Source organism: Nicotiana tabacum, chromosome 4, assembly GCF_000715075.1.
Source record: "Nicotiana tabacum cultivar K326 chromosome 4, ASM71507v2, whole genome shotgun sequence".
Taxonomy (NCBI): Eukaryota; Viridiplantae; Streptophyta; class Magnoliopsida; order Solanales; family Solanaceae; genus Nicotiana; species Nicotiana tabacum.
The window spans coordinates 24944064-24965554 of NC_134083.1; the positions used below are offsets into that span (position 1 = coordinate 24944064).

At 38.0% G+C, this 21491-nt stretch overlaps 2 protein-coding genes and 2 non-coding genes across 4 annotated transcripts; 3 read left to right on the forward strand and 1 right to left on the reverse strand.

Annotated features, from left to right (window-relative positions):
* The first annotated feature begins 232 nt into the window (after nt 1-232).
* TRNAI-AAU (transfer RNA isoleucine (anticodon AAU)) lies at nt 233-306 on the forward strand. Its single transcript has one exon. It is a non-coding gene; the product is annotated as a tRNA-Ile (tRNA).
* Nucleotides 307-1027: 721 nt separating this feature from the next.
* LOC107815968 (2-hydroxy-palmitic acid dioxygenase MPO1) lies at nt 1028-4808 on the forward strand. The gene is made up of 4 exons (XM_016641615.2): nt 1028-1575; nt 4259-4321; nt 4400-4471; nt 4560-4808. The coding sequence occupies exons 1-4, from the start codon at nt 1237-1239 to the stop codon at nt 4674-4676; spliced, it is 591 nt and encodes a 196-aa protein (XP_016497101.1). The 5' UTR covers nt 1028-1236; the 3' UTR covers nt 4677-4808.
* Nucleotides 4809-6224: 1416 nt separating this feature from the next.
* LOC142179835 (uncharacterized) lies at nt 6225-14321 on the forward strand. The gene is made up of 6 exons (XM_075250719.1): nt 6225-6472; nt 12300-12660; nt 12764-13113; nt 13315-13394; nt 13593-13759; nt 13899-14321. The coding sequence occupies exons 1-6, from the start codon at nt 6225-6227 to the stop codon at nt 14319-14321; spliced, it is 1629 nt and encodes a 542-aa protein (XP_075106820.1).
* LOC142180419 (small nucleolar RNA R71) lies at nt 12803-12907 on the reverse strand. The gene has a single exon (XR_012709044.1). It is a non-coding gene; the product is annotated as a small nucleolar RNA R71 (small nucleolar RNA).
* Nucleotides 14322-21491: the final 7170 nt, after the last annotated feature.

The following is a 21491-nucleotide window of genomic DNA, read 5'->3' on the forward strand; positions in this document are numbered from 1 at the left end:
CGCATCCTTCATTGCTTTGAGACTACTTTGCCTCGAGACTGATATTTGTGGGGACCTTACTAATACCGCGTGATGGTCGACGAGGACTATTGTAATGGTGACGTGGTATACCCATATCAAAGATATTTTTGGGCCCATAGAAGTCATACGTAGGTAATTGGATAAGGGATTAATCTGGGTCCACGACTGTGTTGTAATGTGACTAATAAATTTTATTTGTCAATCAACAGCTGGCCCATTAGCTCAGTTGGTTAGAGCGTCGTGCTAATAACGCGAAGGTCGCAGGTCCGAGACCTGCATGGGCCATTTTCTCGTTTTTCTGCCTTTAAAAGGTAAAAACGGATACTTGCATTGTTCTTTTTCACGTCTGCAGCTAACTCTTTGTACGTTTTCTACCAAAACTATAATAAATACCTCGAGTAACAACCAAATGTTTGAAGTCGACCGTTTTAATAATTCTTTTTTCTCATTAACTAAAGAAAATTGAAATATGTCGATGTGGATATCCAACCTCATAATTATACTCACAATGAAACTTTTTATTTTCCTATAATGTTATTCTAATCTGAGGATCAATGACCGAATTTTTTTGTTAGCTGAACTTTGATGAAAGCAGTTTTTATAAATCGTAGCTCTACACTTATGCAATTCTTTAATTGAAAAAAAGTAGGACTAGAAGAGCCTAACTATAAGTCACTGATTGTGAGTCACACCTAAACCTTCAGAATAGGTTCGGCAAGCCAAAATTCAAATTCATCTTTTCTTGTTAGTAATTAAATAAAAATTTCCTTGAACTAAAAACAAAATAAAAGTAGAGATGCTTAAAAAAAAATTAGAGAGAAGCATGAAATGCAGTACTAAATGCCTAAACAAATGACAAATTAAAGCCAAACTACTACTTCTTCCTTATCTTTTTTGCTTCTAGAATAATTATATAAACCTCTATTTTCAGAAGTGTCAAAAGGAAAGAAGCTGAACACGCATTTGACCAGATAGGGTAAATAAAAAAGAGAAAGATCGTAATTCGTAAGGAAGCGTAACAAATCAACAAATCAACAAATCAATTCCTAATTCTTCCAAAAGCGTCCACAGTAATTTCCCCATCCCTATTCCCTTTCAACTTTCCTCTTTATAATAATCCCAAAAGAGAGTCAAATCATTCAAGCCCAATTTCTTCATAACTACCCGATTACCTAATAGGAGCAAAGGCAGAAGGAGGAGAGGGTGAAGGAAAGGATGGGAATATTTGACTTAGAGAAGCAGTTCGCTTTTTATGGAGCATACCACAGCAACCCAGTGAATATCTTGATTCACATGGTGTTTGTTTGGCCAATTTTTTTCACCGGTCTTATTCTTTTCGATTTTACGCCCCCACTTTTCAATTTACCTCCGATTCAGCTCTGTGAACACAGTTCCTTGGTCCTTAATTTCGGATTCCTGTTTGCCTTGGTTTATGCACTGTTCTACGTGGCTTTGGACAAGAAAGCTGGCTCTTTGGCTGCTTTACTCTGTTTTGTTTGTTGGGTTTCCAGCAGTATGGTTGCTCGTCAATTGGGCTTCTCTCTCGCCTGGAAGGTAATTGGTCTTCTCTCCTTTTCTGTTATTTTTGGTATTTCACTATAATTTGTTTCTTTATTTTCCCTAAAACATATTGAGCACTTGTAAGTTTGCGGGTTTACATGAGATGGCCAATTGACGAAATACTTTTATCTATTAATAGGTGTGTGATTCATCGATTCCTTGGTTTGATGTTGAAAAGCTTTAAGCTTTAGACTTTCTCAGCTTAAACTCCAGTTTTACCTCTTTATTTGTTCTTCTTTAATCGTTCAGTCTATTTACCAGCAATTGGATCTCAGGACTTCACCATACTCTAACCAAATTTTCGGCCTATTTGTCACATTAAGCCCATTGTTGATGTTGTGTAAAGACAAATTACCAGTCTTTTTCACGTGGTTCCTTTGTTCACCAACTATGGTACTTCGAATCCAGTTCTCCCTTGATTAACACATATATATACCCTGCACATGAATTGCTTGATCTGTTACTATAGAAGAGCACCCCTTGCTCGATTTGTTTCTCGCACCCCCGTCAATTAATCAGTCAATCAACTAAACCTCAATCCCGAAGAACTTGGAGTCAGCTGCATGGACCGTTGAATCTTTTTTTCCCTAATCGGGTTCATGTCATTTCAATTTTAAATAAGTTTTCTTTTAAGGTAAATTGAGGGTTCTCTATATGTGAGAGTTACCCCGTACTGACATACAATCAGGAACAATTCCTGATTAACCCAGTTGGACTGGTTAGTTAATGCAAGAAGGAGAACCAGAAACAGGTTAAATGAAATGAATACAGACAATCTTTTGTGAGCTGAAGAAAATGGGGGACTCTGCTAATCGAGGGTTACACTTGGCAGGGGTGGCTCAAGCACATACGGGGCCTAAAGCCAAAGTTTAATATGAGGCCTAAATTTTTAAAAGAAAGTTATAAGATATGTTTTTATTTGAAGTCTATTCTTCTAACTTTTTGAGATATAAAGTTGTTAATAATTTGTGTTATAATCGATTTTCTCTAATAATTCTAGCTCGTTTGATAATATAGCCAACTTATTTAATCTTTTTTGAGATATTGTTGATCTTAGATAAGATTTTATAAAGCAATAGAAGTATAAAACTATGGAAGCTTAAAAGTATTGTTGAATACTTGAACTAGTGAAATCTTGGAGAAAGAAGGTGAGTAAGAATATTAACGAGAAACACGAAAAATATGTAGGGTTTTCTGAAATATGAAGAGATTGGGAAAAAAAAAAGAAGATTGATTTGGACAAATTAAGGAAGAAATAGCAAATTTTTAAATGGAGGAGTAAAAAACGGGAAACTATTAATATACCCATTTTTAAGTAAGTCAAATTATTATCTTATTTATATATCTAAAAAAAAATCTTTCCTTTGTATTAAAAACTCTACTTTTGTATAAAAAGTACTATTTTTTTTTTAAATACCTATTATTTTTTAAAAATGGTGCCCCCCAAATTTGGGGGCCTAAGGCACAAGCCTTACTACACATAAGGTTGGAGCCGGCCCTGGCACCTGGCAATCTTAAGTTTTGCTTGTTTTTGTATCAAATGCTGTTTATGGGTTCCATGCACTTGTTACTTGTATTTCCTAATACAGGTAAGGCAGTCATTTAGTTGCTATTCCAGTATACACAAGTAGCAACATAAAGCTCTAAGTAGCAATACACACGGCACTATTGGTACTAATGTGACACCATTTAAAGGTCTAGTCGTTAAGCTGAATTTGCTTACCAATTTCAAAAGCTTCTGGCAATAGTAGTATCATGTAGCTGCCATGTTGTGTCCAGCAGTGTTGTCAAAGGCGCGCTTAAGCCCTGAAGCGAGGCTCAAAACATGTTGAGCGCTTCGTCTCGCTTTGTGAGCGCTTTAGTGTCGCATCAAGGCTCTAAGGCATACTTTTCTTTGCCACTGAGTGTAATCCTGAAAATGCGACATTAAACATTTGATATTTCACTTTATCGTAATTTTTTTTCAATTTCTTTGTCCATATATTTGTTATTCATGCTTATAATTATTACTCTTGGACTACATATACATATTTTTACTTTTTCTCCAGTTGTGCCTTTTTTCATTAAAGCCCACGCTTTATTTGCGCTTTGCGCTTAAAGCCGCAACGGACCTTAGAGCTTTTTTGCGCTTTTCGACTTTGATAACACTGGTGTCCAGTAAACACTACATGACTGCATGTTATACATGCCATATTGCGTGCGCCAGTCTGCATTTCTCAAATTCAGTGTTTTAATTCAATAGCTTTGCTGGTAAACTGGCTGTATATGTTTTTTCTCCTCTCTTACTTTGAACTTGTACCATGGACACAATATATCTTCTGATCTTTGGTCATTTATCTTCATAAATAGTTTGGTCTGGATGTGTCTGGGTCTTCTATGTGCGCCGACGACGTAATTCCTGGACTTCTTAAGCTATAGCAGTTCTTTGGAGTGGATAAACATAGCCTTCTGTTGTTTGGTCATGAATGGATTTAATCAAACTTGACCGTCATCTATTTGTCACTAGAGGCCAAGAACCAATAACAAGTTGGACACTCATCAAAATTTCATATGAAGTGAATACAGATGTATAATTCATGATCTCTTTGGTTGGAAATACTTTTGGATATGTCTAGTTATTCTTGAATCAAGTATGTGAGCTATTGGTGCTAACTATGACAAACATATGGATGGCCAGGTTGTTCTAGCGGCTCAGTTATTTTGCTGGACTGGACAGTTTATAGGTCATGGAGTGTTTGAGGTGATCATTTTTGTAATTTTATGCATGATTCTCAAAGCTTCCATTAATTTGGTTGCATGACATTGTTCAATTTTGTAGAAGCGAGCACCTGCTCTGTTGGACAATCTTACACAAGCGTTCCTTATGGCACCATTTTTTGTACTCCTTGAGGTAATAATACTAGTTCTATGTTAGGACACAAGTGCTTTCAGTGGTTGCATTGGATCTAATCTTTTCGTGACTTATTGGTTCCTCACAGGCCCTCCAATCTCTTTTCGACTATGAACCATACCCTGGGTTTCATTCAAAAGTGAAAGCAACGATAGATGCTGAAATCAAAGAATGGCAGGAGAAGAAACAGAAAAAAATATCTTAAGTTCGAACGTGTGATGCTGTTATCTATTCTAATTGTATCTGTAAATGAAACGAAGTCAGGTTCGCATGTGAACTGCTTATGTACACGTTAACTTGGTTTTTGTCGATAAAATTTAAAACTTGGTTTTGTATACATCCTTTGATTGTCCTCTTTTAATAAGATGGGTTAGAGGCGGCACCTACTGTACCAGTAGTCCATGATTGAGTAAACACTCTTCTCTCATTTACTTGTTCGTGTTATGTACAGAAGGAAGAGAATAATGTGTAGTATCTGTCCTGTCCAACAAACAGTGAGACTTCTAATCTTTCGGCAGGACTTCAGGAGTCTCTGTGTTGGGAATTCCTCTTCAACCCAGATTGTTAGCCCCTTTGTTCTTTCTCTTCCATTACAAGCGTCGCATGGTTAGACCAACAGCCTTATTCGTCTAGAGTTTCCAGTAGAATATTAGCAGGGGACGTTTTCTGGACTTTCCTGCTCCTCTTTGATCCATTGACCTGAACGCGCACTCATGTTAGCTAGAAGAACATAATGACTGCCATTATCTGGTTCCATTGTGTTCCACCGTGAACCCAACAAGCAGCCAACATTGTTCTCCATCTGATTTCATTGCATTTTATGGGCATTCTGCTAACTGGATCATTAGCCTCTGCAACAAAACCAGCTTGACACAATATATCAACGATGTTCCATATATAAGTTCCATATTTGGTTGAATGTGACATGCTATAAAATGCTTGCTTCCTTCTTCAACCATCCCACTATGGCTACATGCACTCAAGACACCAGAGAAAGAATTTGGGCACGGCCCTGTTCAGAAACCGAGGTAGCATAACCCATAGAGCCGTGCCCTGAGACTGCGCAAAACATGATACATTTTGCCAATGAGACAGATGCTCTAGGTTACTCCTGTTCGGATAATTTGGGCATGGTGTTGTTCCATCTCTTTCAAGTTAGTATCAAAAAAATGGTAGCCTGGTACACAAAGCATCCCCCATTCACGCAGGGTCTGGGAAGGATCGCACTCCTAGGGGTGTGACGTAGACAGTCTACCCTAAGTATAACCAATTTCATTTTCTCTGTCACATTTGAGAAAATGAAATTGGTTAAGTGCATTTACAATTTATGGGTGGACTTTAACTATAACCAATTTCATTTTCTCTGTTGTGGTATTGGTATTCATTTACATTTGTGTATGGTTCTTAGATAAACAAGAAAATGTGACAATTATTCTTGTTGAAGGAGGGAAAAGGAAGGATTATATTTACTTCTACTAATGGAAGCATTTAATATCTTAAAAAAGTATTCAAGAATTTATCCACTTACCAGATACTCCTTGTCCATAGCTCCTCTTTATTTCCTTCGCTGCTATCTCTAATGCTTGCATTATGATGGACTGTCTACATTATATTCTTTGGGTGCGGCCCTTCCCCGGACCTTGGGTGAACCCGAGATACTTTGTGCACCGGGCTGCCCCTGCCCTTGCCAACGCTACCTCTAATCATCCAAAAGTCCCAATCAGATATGTCTAGGCTTTGATGCACTAAGATGATGGAGGGTCTCCTCAGGTTACAACTTACAAGGGACCCATTCAATTGGCCAATTTGTGACATAGAGACAGTTACGTCTCAAATAGCAGTTGTTTTGGATTTGTTCTTCTGTCGCAAAGTGAAACAGAAAGTGGCAACGAAGGGAAGCATCAGCAGCAGGGCCCTGGATTTAGATGTTGTTTTCTTCTACTTAATCAATTCTGCTAGGCCTATTCTCTATCTGGGTGATTTTACAGGGATAATACAAGTGTTAGCTAACCAGCCCATCACTTCAAGATTAAAACACCTACATTGCGGTGAATAATAATGTCGGGATTGCGGGGAGTACTTCAAGAGTTTGTTTCGTAGATCTGTAGTTACTCTGATCCATATATTGCTATTACATGCACTCTTATTCCGTATTATATCCCTCACAAAATAATACACAGATCCTCATATTATAACTTATGAGTGCATGTATAATGAGGCCAACCAAACATTGTGTTAAGCTGTGAATATTGTAGTTAATACGTTAAACAGTTTACTCTGAACATTTTCTCATTGTTATCAAATTACACCCAATTGAGCATTGAACCTATCTCAAGTGTTGCCTTTTTCAACATTAGCAATATGTTTCTCTGCAGCCTCAACAAAAAAATTACAATGAGTTTTCTGTCTTCGATTAAATTTTTCATCAGATTGAAATCTTGCGATTTGTTAACAAACTTTTGTAATCCTAAGAAGTAAAAAAGAACTAGCAACACGGTGACGCAAAGACAAGGACAAAAACAAAAATCTATGACAATGACCAGCAACTTTTTTTTGGTTTTTAGGCAAAAAAGAAGGGAGATAAAGTAACCCAAAGAAAAGGGCCAACCCTGATATTGCACGTTTCTTGAGTTAAGCCACAGAACTAACTTGAAATGACTTTAAATATATACTCATAGAATAAGAAAAGGGCAAAAAGGGATCAATCATATGATAATGTACTACAAAAATATCCTAAAATCTTGACAAGAATAGAACTCAGAAGAATAATTAGGAGGTGACATTCTTGTTCATGACATGATTAATGGGTCATGATCTTCCGCCATTAATTCCTCTAAGTAGAAGCTTTTTTCCCAAACTGGTTTTTATATCAGGCATAATTAGGGCATGTAAGCATAAAGAAATTTTCATATGTCAGGTCACTCAAAGATATCTATAGATAATCTTTTATAGAAACTTACATATAATTTTTAAAATAAGCAAGTTACCTATTACAACCAATTGAAAAAAAAAAATTATATTTTTATCTCAGTTCATATAAGTTAAACTATTTTTCAAAGCAAAGCCGCCACCAATTATAGCTCAGAAGAAGAAAACAAGCTCTATGAATGGCCTCAAAAGCTAAAACATGCAGACAATAATTAAACCCCAGAAAATATCTTCTTAAAAATATTTTTAAAAAGTGACAAGAATAAAAATTAAAACTCATATATATATATATATATATATATATAGACAAATATACTCGATCACTATCCCTTTCATGTTCTTCAGTCAACTTTTCCTTTCAGGCCTTTCTAGTTGTTACTCTTACTAAACTAATTTCTGAGATACTCCATTTTCAACCATATAAGGGTAAGGGTTTTTTTTAAAATGTAAATTAAGGCGAAAGCCTCCAAGTTTTGCGGGGATTGGAATTGGATAGGGTCTTGGGAATTTTTAAATAAACTAGTGACATCATTGTTTGATTAGTTGGACCAAACACTCAAATTATGCTGCTTTTATCAAGTGCAATAGTGAATAAAAAGAAAATCAGAAGCGCGCATTAAGCGCGGGTGCCAACACATGAAACTGATTCAAATTAAAAATACAGGTCGCCACCATTTCTAGTTATTTGTCTCTTCAAGACTTGGTTATGTTCCTTTAATTTATTTCGCAAAATAATGGAAAAAAATAATAGTTGTGGTAGAGCAGTAAGTAATAGCTCCTTCATAGATCTGAGAACTGAACATATATGTTTGGTACTATAATATAAGCCATTTTTTCAGAACATTATTGTAATGAAGAAATTATTTTTTGGTATTAGTTGCCAATAGATACAAAATGTCGCTTGAATTATGAAATTCCTTTCAATAAATCATGACTAGTTAACTAATCGAGTCACTTTGAAAGTTTAGGTATACAAGCGCATTAGTAGTTTGAAATTAAAAAATAAAAATTAATTTCCTGTTTTAATAATTCTCTCCTTTTTGCAATATATTACGAGAGCTTGATGAATTTTCCTCCAGTGCATGATATAATTAATACTGGTTAATTTATAAGAGACTTGTAGATATGTTTCATATTAGGACTACAGGAGATCATGATTCATGAGATCAGCAAGAGCTACTATTTGTAGCGATTTTGGTATATTCCTAATTCCTTCTGAGGTTATCCAAGATTTTCCAAGTCTTACTTTGACTTGAATGCAACTTATTTAACTCGAGGGTGCCAAAACTATTGTTGTTGTTGATGATAATCATTATGATTATAGTATCACCACCACCATCATTATCATTATCATTATTGTTATTATAAGTTGTTAGAAAAATGCTGATTATTGTTCGCACACATCATGTAGTATTAATATAAAAAGTCGAACATTGGTCTAGAATACACCATGGCATGCTGCTACTGATATAAGAAGAATATAAATTTTAAAGTTAAAACTCTTATGTGCATGTTGATAAGAGTTGAATCCATAATCGCTTAGAGAAAATTATATTACTATGCTCAGGGACAGAGCTAGTAGATTTGGTTTAAATTTTGTATTTGTCTTAAAATATTATTGAATATATATAAATTATTAATTTAACACTAGTAACTTAAAAGGATTAGAATTCCAAACTCATTAGCTTGAAATCCTGGCTCCGCCTGCTGAACCTTATTTCTCAACCCAAAAAAAAAAGTAGTAGAAGAAGAAGCCAAACTATACTAACAGCATCAAGCAATTCAGAAAACTTAGAGATTTGATTGATCGTGCTTAGTTAATTTCTGGTCAAACACTAAAAAAGCTGTGACACTTGTGAGCATGAGAACATGGCAATTTGCATCCACAAATAGAAAGAAGTAATGATACATAAGCCACGTAGTATACTAAAACCTAATTTAATACTGCATAAGCGATTTGCAGATCATTGCAGTATGCTTTGGACCTAAAAGTATTATAACATATTCTAGAAAACAAAATACTCATCGCTCTCTTATATAAATTGATAGTTAGGCAATGCATAAAGCAGTCAATTATTATAAGTAGCATATATTTAGAAAAGTACTTTTAAAGATTTGGGAAGTCCTAAAAAGCAAATGACAGAGAATTCAAAGGCCTGACCTATGCCTAATTTTATTCCCTAATTTCCAATGAGAACCAATCTTCTTATGCCAAGTAAAGATGTCTCATTTCATGGGTGTTGGAACAAAAGAAACAGGGGTAAGCCTAATCCAGAGTTTAGTGGTCAACTCTAGAGTTAATTAACTAAACCAGAGTTTAGTTAAATTTTATTGCTTGGATCAATTGAGAGTAGCCAAGTGTATATTTTGATTATTGGATTTATATATGGCGGCACTAACTTTTTTTTTTCATTGGGCAAATTTTGGTGGCTGATATGAATGTTGACTATTTAAGCCACTCTAAACGGTTCAATGTTGAGAAGAATTATAATTTAATTTTAGGGTGTGTTTGGTAAGAAGGAAAATGTTTTCCATGAAAAATGTTTTCCTAGAAAATGTTTTCAAGGAAAATGAGTGGTTTTATCACTTATTTTTTCTTGTTTGGTTGGTGAGTGGAAAAATTTTTCCGAAACATATTTTCTAGTGTTTGGTTAACGAGTGGAAAATATTTTTTTTATGTTACTCTCCTCATCCCCTTCCCCTAAGCCCTCATGTTTCCTTCCCCCCTCCCTCCTCCCCCTCCCCCTCCCCCCCAAAATACTCAACGTTTTCAAGACTCTATTTTATTCAACAATTTAATTATTCTTCTAAAATTTCACACAAACCCAAAAGAACTAATGTGTTGCTTTAATTTTTTACGCAAAACAACGTTGAAATTTATGCAGTTGGAGGAAAATATTTTCCAATTGGAGGAAAATGAATTGACGAGAAAAATATTTTTCAAAATATTTAAGCTAACCAAACATGTAAAAATTAGAAAATATTTTCCGAAAAATATTTTCCTTCATACCAAACACACCCTTAATTCCTTAAGAAACGCAATCTTGGACAGGTGGCCCTCCTTTAATTGGGTTTCTTTCCTAAATAAGAAAGTTATATTGTTGCTATTTCCTAAAAAAATGAAAGGCCACTATCCTTTTTTGGTTTTTAGTTGGTTTAAATAAGTACTCCTCCCGTCTCAAATTATCTATCGTGGTTTCTAAAAATAGTTGTATGAAATTATTTGTCATTTTATAAGTTCAAAACTAGATTAATTATTTATTTCATATTTTACCCTTAGTACTAATTCTTCTTGAAGACTACAAATACCTCAATTATGAGTAAATTGATGTTTGGCTATAATTATATATTTTTAGTGCATTACTTACCTTATATTTTGGGGGTTTAATGCTAAACTATACTATAGTTGTGTTTAATTGAGTCTATGTTATGTGTAGGTACATTAGAGATGAAATTTGAACAAAGTAAATATTTAATGTCTAATTCATGCTCTACAACAATATGATAGGGAGCAAAGAAGAAAGCTAAGAAGTGATAAAGTGAAACTAAGCAGTAAATTAAGCAATGATTAAAGAAACAATGCAAAGGAGTTGGAAAGGAAAGACAATAACGTGAATTTGGCAAAAGTTGGGCAAAGCAGATGGAACTGAAATGAAGCAGAAACAGAACAAGCGTAGCAAGAAATTTTGCTCGTGAAACTTATCGCTTCGCACAGTGAAAAGAGAGCGTTAGAGCTCACGTCGCCTGGTGAACAGCGAGGTGAGGCTCGCGTTAGAGGTCGCGAGGCACGGTCTACAGCGAGCGTGTTCCGAATTTTTAAAGCCTATTTTGTCTCCTATTTGGTCTTGGATTTGATTATTTCGTTTGGGTCTTTTCTCTACACATATAAATAGTTATTAAACACCATTTTTAGAGGAGTTAGTTTTGCGACCGGAGGCAAGAACATCACGTGAACAACTTTTGGAGGAGAAAATCATAAAATTCTTCATCCCTTTATCTTTTCTTTATAATTTATTTATGCAAAATACTTGAAAAATTATTACTACGAACATGAGTGGCTAAAACCCATAATTCTGGGTTTGTGATTTAGCCATGAATATTGTTGTTTTACGTTGACTTAACCTTGATTACAATTTACTAATATATGGTTGTTTCTTCAATTCTATGATTAATTGCTTAATTGTCTGGCCAGCAGTTAGGTTTTATTTACTATCTATGCTATGCTTGGGAAAGCCATGTTTAGATTAGAGAAAAATTGAAAAGAGCATGATCTTAACTCTGAGGGGGGCGGATTTGTGGTTAGGATAGGAATATACCTAATCACCGTGCTTAATTAAATATCGTAATCTTAATGCGTTCTTGATAGACTGATTTCATAGGAATATAGACGTTAATCTATTTTGAATAGGCGAGTAGTACTTCGGGAGAAGGCTATGAGAGCAATTATTCGATTAATTGGCAACCATGAGTGAATTGTATGAAAGGAAGACTTAACTAGAACACAATAGGATTGGTGAATCGATCACAACCCTAGAATATTTATCTCTACTGAATACACCACAATTATTTTGCTACTTGATAATTTAGTTACTCCTTCGAATTTTAGTTTAGTATAATCACATTCTTGAACTCGATTTTGGCTTGACTAAATAACAATCTTGGTGATTTTAGTGGGTAGTTGATACAAGTCTCTGTGGGTTCGATACTCGACTTATCATTTTATTACTTGTATGACCACGTATACTTGCGTGTGCTCTTGGGGAACCAACAAGTCTTTGGCGCCGTTGTCGGGTACTTGGATATCGACTACTTTCTAGTTTTTGCTTTAATTGTTTATTTCGTCAAGTCTAACGTTACTTGATTGTTGCTCTGATCTCAGGAATTTCGATTGAATACACAGGGTCAGAAGCCAGGACAGACTTAAAGGCTTTGACCCTGAACCTAAGAGAACATTTCATAGGAGGTTGAGGAAAGCAAAGGATACAAATAATCTTCAGGCGCTAATTCAATTTCCTGTGAACATGGAAGATGAGCAACACATGACTGTTCAAGAGGTGGCGATGCCCAGCATTGCTAATGTCACCTCCAGCATTGTGAAGCCCAGAATCACTGGGCACTTTGAGTTGAAACAGAGCATGATCCAGCTACTTCATGCGATTGGGCAGTTTATGGGTCCTCCACACGAGGATCCACAACAGCATATCCTGAACTTCTTGGAGATTAGTGATACTTACATCACTAATGGGGTCACTCTAGACTATGTGAGGCTCACACTTTTTCCATTCTCTATGTTGGGCAAAGCAAAGCGATGGCTAAAGGCAGAACCAGCTAATTCTATTACATCATAGGAATGATCTGGCAAAGAAATTTCTGGCAAGGTACTTCCCTTCAGGCAAAATTGCAAAGATCAGAAGTGAGATAGTCGCTTTCAAACAGAAAGTGGGGGAGTCTCTATACTCAGCTTGGGAGAGGTTTAAGGGGTTGCTCAGAGATTTTCCTCATCATAATCAGACAAACGAAGTGTTAGCTTACACTTTCATAGAAGGGCTACATCCTGAGACAAAAATTGTGGTAGATACTGCAGCTGGAGGTCAAGTGTTGGAGAAAAGCTTTGATGAGATATATGTATTATTGAACAAATTCTCCAAAAGCAATCCAGATTGGCAAGGAGAAATGAGCAGACACACGATGCAAAAATCTTCACGGATTCTCGAGTTAGATGTCGTCTCGGCATTATCAGCGCAGATTTCTACATTGACCAACCAAGTCAATCCGATGACCTTGGTTATTAACAAGCAACAAGCTCAACCAGTGCAATAGGTTCAAGTGTTTTGTAAAGTATGTGGAGAGGGTCACACGAGCGACTTATGCTCAGTTAATCCAGTATCTATCTGCTTTGTGCGTAATGCAAATAGGGGCCAGACAAACCAATATGGGAATACTTACAACCCCAACTGGAGGAACCACCCAAACTTCTCTTGGGGTGGAAACCAAGGTGCTCAAAATCAATACCGACCACAAGCACCTCAACAACAATATAGACCACCTCAGGCTGAACAACAGGCAAACTCAACAAGTCATATTGAGGAAATGATGAAGAAATTGATGGCTGACCAGCAAGCCCAAGCCACAGCAATGAAAAATTTGGAGTGCCAAATGGGACAGCTTGCTAGTGCCTAAAATACTTGACCAGTTGGAGATCTTCCAAGTGACACTGAGGCTAATCCTAAGGAATCTATTAATGTTGTCTCATTGAGGAATGGGAGACAATTAGAAGAAGTCCAATCGAAAAAGAGAAAACAAGTGACCTTTAATGAGAAGCTGGCCACTATAGAGTCAGAATCAGAAAACATCAAAGGAGTCTGAGAAGCCAGCTGAAGAGGCGGTGGCTAAGCAACCCCCACCATTAGTTGTGAGGCCACACCTCCGTTCCCTCAAATATTGCAGAAAGTAAAGGATAATGTCCTGTATAAAGCGTTTCTTGATAATTTTGAAGCAGGTGCAAATAAATATTCCACTGGTAGACATCCTGCAAGAAGTGCCCAAATATGCAAAATACATCAAGGACATAGTGACAAATAAAAGGAGGTTGACTGAATTCGAGATTGTGGCACTCACTGAGGAATGTAGCTCTAGAATCCAAAGCAAGCTACCTCAGAAATTGAAAGATCCAGGTAGTTTCACTATCCAAATCTCGATTGGTAAGTATGTAGTTGTGCGAGCTTTGTGTGATCTTGGAGCGAGCATCAATCTGATGTCGCTATCTGTGTTCAGACAGTTAGGTTTGGGTGATCCGCGCCCAACAACGGTAATCTTACAGTTGGCTGATCGCTCCCTTGCTCATCCGGAAGAAGTGATTGAAGATGCGTTAGTTCAAGTGGGATCTTTCATATTCCCTGCCGATTTCATTATCTTGGACTAAGAGCCTGATTAGGAAGTCCCATTTATTTTGGGGCATCCATTCTTAGCCACAGGCCGAGCTATTATTGATGTATGCGAAGGAAAGATGACGATGAGAGTAGGTGATCAAGTGGAGGTATTTAATGTGTACAAATCACTCAGATTGCCAGCCCATTATGAAGAGTTATCCATGATTTCTGTAGTGGAAAGCAATGCTATGTCATTGGTTCCTTATATGAGCCCCATAGATCCTCTTGAATGAGATTTGATTGGGAATGAAGAAGACATTGAAGATAAGATGATGGGCGAAATTGAACAAGTACTTGGTACATCATGCAATTATGTCCATGGGTTTGGGAAGTTTGAGGAGTTGGGCAGGCTTGTTACTCTGACCCTTCCTAAGCCATCTATTGAGGAAGCTCCAAAGCTAGAATTAAATCCCCTCCCAACACATTTGCGCTATACTTATTTGGGGAACTCTGAAATATTTCCAGTAATTATCTCATCCAGCCTGGCTAATGTACAAGAAGAAAAATTGCTCAGAGTATTTCGCGAGCATAAAAAGGCTATAGGGTGGACAGTTGCTGACATCAAGGGAATCGGTCCATCGTTTTGCATGCATAAAATTTTTCTGGAAGATGGACACCGTCCAAGTGTTGAGCAGTAGAGGAGATTAAATCCTATCATGAAGGAAGTCGTGAAAAAGGAAGTAATTAAATGTCTCGATGCAGGTATCATTTTTCCTATCTCTGACAGCAATTGGGTTAGCCCAGTTCAATGTGTGCCTAAAAAGGGAGGGATGACTGTGGTTGAGAATGAAACAAATAAGCTAATTCCCACTCGCACTGTGACGGGGTGGAGAGTTTGCATTGATTACAGAAGGCTCAACAAAGCGACCCGCAAGGACCACTTCTCACTTCCATTCATTGACCAAATGTTGGACAATGGCGGGGCATGATTATTATTGCTTCCTTGATGGTTATTCGGGGTACAACCAGATCGTCATATGCCCGGAGGATCAGGAGAAGACCACTTTTACTTGTCCTTATGGCACTTTCGCCTTCAAGCAAATGCCGTTTGGTCTTTGTAATGCACCAGCTACTTTCCATAGATGCATGATGGCTATTTTCACTGATATGGTGGAAATATTTATGGAAGTTTTTATGGATAATTTTTCAGTCTTTGGGTCTTCTTATGATGATTGTTTGAAGAATTTGAGCAAGGTGTTGGCCCGTTGTGAAGAAACAAATATGGTATTTAATTGGAAAAGTGTCATTTTATGGTACAGGAAGGCATCGTGTTGGGTCACAGAGTGTCTAGGAGCGGCATTGAAATTGATAAGGCGAAGGTGAAGGCAATTGAAAAATTACCTCCACCCATTTCTGTGAATGAACCTAGTGCTCTGATACCAACTGTCACGACCCCAAATTCCCTCCGTAGGAGGTCGTGATGGCACCTAGTCTCTAAGACTAGGTAAGCCTATCAATGCGGAATAATCATAAATATCTGAAATAAATAAACTACAATTCAAATAATTACAACTCCCAAAACCAGGTAGAAATAAGTTACAAGCTTCTAAAAATTTATTCTCAATGTCTCTATGTATCAAGGTCAAAAGAAAAATAAGGAAGCAACATAAAAAATGATAGAAGGGGACTCCGGAGTCTGCGGACGCTGGCAGATATACTTCGAAGATTCTGTGCGCAGGTAACTCACTGACGTCTAGACTGGTAAGATGTACCTGGATCAGCACAAAAAGATATGCAGAAGTGTAGTATGAGTACACCACAGCGGTACCCAGTAAGTGCCAAGCCTAACCTCGGTAGAGTAGTGACGAGGTCAGGTGAGGCCCTATTGGAATATAATAATAGTATGGTAAAATGTTTACCAATATAAAAAAATAAAATGACATTGGAAATGAATCAAGTAGTGTGTCACCATTTAATTAAGCAAAATAATGGCAAATAATATCTCGTGGAAACAAAACCGAATTTCCTTTCAACTTTAATAAAATTACAACAAATAATCAAGGCAACTGCGGCCATAAATCAATATCAACAAGGGCACTCTCGAGGCACCGCCTCGTAGTCCCAAATCATAAATAAATTCACAATATCTCATTTCCTTATCTCACCGCAGGAGCCTTCACAATTTATTTGAAAGAAAATATTTTTTCCGAAATAGCATCCCGCGTTTTAGCCATCCTTATCACACCGCATGACTTCTAGTAGTTTCCCCTACTAGCCACGCATATCAAGCCACCCTTATCTCACCGCATATGTTTTAATACCCAGACCTTATACCACTGCATGCGTATATATCACAATATATCACAATTTGCACCTCAAGTGCTCAAATAATGTAACTTGCCAAAATAATTCAACAATAATATTTTTTCACAATAAAGAACTCACGACAACATCACAATGAGTACAAAAATCTTACAAAATATTCAAGAATAAATAATTCAGGAAAATAATACTTCAAAATCTTTAATACGTTGCTTCAATATCAAATTTAAAATGTCAAATACTTCATATTAACAATGTTTGATTTAAAGAAAATCACCTTTCAAATAATGCACAGAATAAAAGAAACCAAGTTTCAACTAAACAGGTATAACAATTAGCACGAAAAGGTCAAATAAATTTAAGGTATATATCTTAGATCAATGATGAAGAATATAACAAGATAAAATAATTTAATAAATGCGTAACAATGATCTACACAATTTAAAATTATAATCTTTTACATTTAGCCCGTGTACACAGTCGTCACCTCATGTACATGACTTTCAACACATTTCAATAATCACATTAATATCAATTCTAGGGAAAATTTCACCACACAAGGTTAGACAAGTCACTTACCTCGACTTGCTCCAATTTAACCAAGTAGTATGCTTTTTCCTCGATTTTCCGATTCCGATCGACTCGTATCTAGTCATAATTAATTTGATACAATCAACAAAAATTATAGAATCAATTCCATAAGAAAATACTATATTTTTCAATAAAATCCAAAATTAACTCAAAAATGGCCTGTGGGGCCCACGTCTCGGAATCCGGCGAAAGTTATGAAATATAAACGCCCATTCAACTACGAGTCCAACCATACCATTTTTACAAAAATCCGACATCAACTTGACCTCCAAATTTCAAATTCTCATTTTGAAATTCCTAGGCCCAAATCCTCTAATTTCACCTCAAAAAACATGTAATCTATTCGAAATATTCAATGATAATCCAATATAATTGACTAACAATGATCACATATGACTTACCTCAAGTTTCCCCGTGAATTCTCTCCGAACAATTGCCCAAATCCGTGTTGAAAATGTCCAAATGACAAAAATATCGGAACCCCTCTGTTTTTGTAATCTGGTTAGTGCTTTCGCACCTGCGGACAAAATTCTCGCACCTGCGGGCCCGCATCTGCTGTGAAATACCGCATCTGCGGAAATTGCTCAGCCCAGCTGCCTTTGCTTCTGCAAGCTTTGGACCGCATCTGCGCTTTTGCAGGTGCGGAAAATTCCATCGCACCTGCGGACCTGCCCGCGCTTGCCCCCTTCTCTCGCTTCTGCGCAAGCGCTTCTGCGCAACATGAGCCGCATCTGCGGCTCCAACTGGGCAGCCCTTCGTCCGCTTCTACGAGCCACAGCTCATTTGTGCGAGTCCGCACCTACGGTCAGTCCCTCCGCAGGTGCGATGACACCAGAAGCTGCAAAATTTCAGAATTTGCCTAAGTTCAAAAATTGATTCGATTTCGATCCGGATCGCACTCAGGGTAATCGGGACCCCGTCCGAAAATACCAACAAGTCCTAAATCATCATACGAACTTAGTCGAGTCTTCAAATCACATCCAACAACGCTAAAAACACGAATCACACATAGATTTGAGCCTAATAAATCTTAAGAATTTCTAACTTCTACATTCGATGTCGAAACCTATCAAATCAAGTCCGATTGAACTCAAATTTTGTACACAAGTCATAAATGACATAACAGAGCTGTTAAAATTTTCAGAACTGGATTCCAACCCCGATATCAAAAAGTAAACTCCCCGGTCAAACTTCCAAACTCAAATTCCTATTTTAGCCATTTCAAGCCTAATTTCACTACGGACTTCCAAATAAAATTTCGATCACGCTCCTAAGTCCGAAATCACCATACAGAGCTGTTGGAATCATCAAAATTCTTTTCCGGGGTCGTTTGCACATAATTCGACATCCGGTCACTATTTGAATTTAAACTTTTAATTTTTTTTCAAAATTCCATATCTCGGGCTAGGGACCTCAGAATTTGATTCCGGGCATACTCCTAAGTCCCAAATCACGATACGGACCTACCGAAACTATCAAAACACTGATCCGAGTTCGTTTGCTAAAAATATTAACCAACGTCAACCCAGTTGAGTTTTAAAGCTCTAATTCACATTTTAATTCATTTTTTCGCATGAAAACTTTCCGAAAAATTTTACGGATTGCGCACGCAAGTCGAGTAATGATAAATAGTGCTTTTCAAGGTCTTAGAATACATAATTAATTATTAAATTTAAAGATGACATTTTAGGTCATCACATTCTCCACATCTAAAACAAACGTTCGTCCTCGAACGAAGTTAGAAGAAATACCTGAGCTGGTGAATAAGTGTGGATAACACTGCGCATATCATGCTCAGTATCCCAAGTCGCCTCTTCGACCGGATGACCCCTCCACTGAACCTTCACGGAAGCAATGTTCTTTGACCTCAGCTTTTGAACGTGCCTATCCAAAATAGCCACTGGTTCCTCAACATAAGATAGATCTTTGTCCAACTGAACCGAACTGAAGTATAACACATGAGACAGATCGCCGTGATATTTCTGAAGCATGGAAACATGGAATACCGAATGAACCGTAGAGAGACTAGGTGGTAGTGCAAGTTTATAAGCCACCTCTCCAACTTTCTCAAGAATCTCAAAAGGCCCAATATACCTAGGGATCAACTTGCCCTTCTTCCCGAACCTCATCACACCCTTCATAGGCGAAACCTGGAGTAATACCCGCTCAACAACCATGAATGCAACATCACGAACCTTCCGATCCGCATAACTCTTCTGTTTAGATTGGGTTGTACGAAGTCGATCCTGAATCAACTTAACCTTTTCCAAGGCATCCTGAACTAAGTCTGTACCCAATAGTCTAGCCTCGCCCAGTTCAAACCAACCCACTGGAGACCGGCACCGCCTACCATACAAGGCCTCATACGGAGCCATTTGAATACTTGACTGGTAACTGTTGTTGTAAGCAAACTCCGCAAGTGGTAAAAACTGATCCCAAGCACCCCCAAAATCTATCATACACGCACGAAGCATATCCTCCAGTATCTGAATAGTGCATTCGGACTGCCCGTCCGTCTGAGGGTAAAATGTTGTACTCAACTCTACCTGAGTACCTAACTCACGCTGTACTGCCCTCCAAAACCGTGAGGTAAACTGTGTACCCCGATCAGAGATGATAGATACCGGTACACCATGAAGTCTTACAATCTCGCGAATATATACCTGAGCCAGCTGCTCTGAAGAGTAAGTCGATCTTAGAGAATAATCTGGCACTCTGAAGCTGATCAAATAGGTCATCAATACGTGGCAATGGATACATGTTCTTCACGGTAACCTTGTTCAGCTGGCGGTAATCAATACACATCCGCATAGAACCACCCTTCTTCTTCACAAATAAGACAGGAGCACCCCAAGGCGATACACTAGGCCGAATGAAACCCTTATTAAGCAATTCTTGTAACTGTTTTTTTAATTCTTTCAACTCTGCTGAGGCCATACGGTATGGTGGAATAGAAATGGGCTCTGTGCCCGGTAACAAATCAATACCAAAATCAATATCCCTATTAGGTCGCATACCCGGAAGATCCGCTAGAAATACATCGGGAAAATCCCTTACTATAGGAACTGACTCCACGGTAGGAGTATCAATACTAACATCTCTTACATAGGCCAGATACGCATCACACCACGTCTCAACCATTCGTTGAGATTTAAGAAATGAAACAACCATGCTAGGAACATGATCCGAGGTACCTTTCCACTCTAGCCGCGGTAGACCTGGCATAGCCAACGTCACCGTCTTGGCGTAACAATCAAGAATAGCATGATAGGGCGACAACAAATTCATGCCCAAAATAATATCGAAATCCACCATATTGAGCAATAATAAATCAGCTCTGGTCTCAAAATCACTGATAATAATTAAACACGACCGAGGCACACGGTCCACAATAATAGATTCACCCACAGGTGTAGATACATAAACAGAAGAACTCAAGGAATCACGTGATAGCCCAAATACGGGGTAAAATAAGATGACACATAAGAGTAAGTGAAGCCTGGATCAAATAAGACTGATGCATCTCTATGACTGACCGGAATAATACCTGTGATAACAGAATCGGATGCAACGGCATTTGTCCTAGCAGGAAGGGCATAATATCTGCCATGGCCTCCCCCTCTAGGGCGACCTCTACCTGCCCGACCTCCACCTCTAGCTGGCTGTGCAGGTGGAGTGGAAATTGGTGCAGTAATCATGGCCTGAGAAGCTTGAGGACCCTGTGGAATAGGTGGGGCCTGAGAAATCTGTGGAGGTGCACCCCTCATAAATCTGAGGCAATCTCTCATAATATGACGAGTGTCACCACACTCAAAACAAGCCCTCGGAGGACGTGGCTAGTGGACTGGCTCGGGCCTGATCGACTAGACTGCCCACTGAAAGCACCCCGTACAGGAGGTACAGAAGACACTAGTGGTGCATAATATGGAACCTGAGGTCTGGGAGTAGTCGGAATACCACTGGAAGCTGGAAGTGCTGAATAAATAGGACGGCTCACATAACCTCTACCATGACGGGCTGCAACTGGGGCACGAGAATTATTATATGTGCCAGAATCTCGGGGTCTCTTAGCTTCCCTATCTTCCCTCTCCCGAGTCCGCATATCTTCCAATCTCCTAGCAATTGACACCACCTGTTGGTATGTGATGTCCATCTCTAGCTCTCGGGCCATACTGTATCTGATACTAGGGTAAAGACCCTCAATAAATCTGCGAACCCGCTCTCGAACAGTAGCAACTAAAGTTGGTGCATGCCTAGCCAAATCATTGAATAGGATCGCATATTCTGACACGGTCATAGAACCCTGGCGC

Coding starts and splice junctions, on each gene's coding strand:
- LOC107815968 (XM_016641615.2), top strand. CDS start 1,237: ATGGGAATATTTGACTTAGAGAAGCAGTTCGCTTTTTATGGAGCATAC. Junction 1,576..4,258: donor GCTTCTCTCTCGCCTGGAAG/GTAATTGGTCTT, acceptor ATGGATGGCCAG/GTTGTTCTAGCGGCTCAGTT. Junction 4,472..4,559: donor CATTTTTTGTACTCCTTGAG/GTAATAATACTA, acceptor GGTTCCTCACAG/GCCCTCCAATCTCTTTTCGA.
- LOC142179835 (XM_075250719.1), top strand. CDS start 6,225: ATGGAGGGTCTCCTCAGGTTACAACTTACAAGGGACCCATTCAATTGG. Junction 12,661..12,763: donor ATGGGGTCACTCTAGACTAT/GTGAGGCTCACA, acceptor GATCTGGCAAAG/AAATTTCTGGCAAGGTACTT. Junction 13,760..13,898: donor AATCAGAAAACATCAAAGGA/GTCTGAGAAGCC, acceptor ATTTTGAAGCAG/GTGCAAATAAATATTCCACT.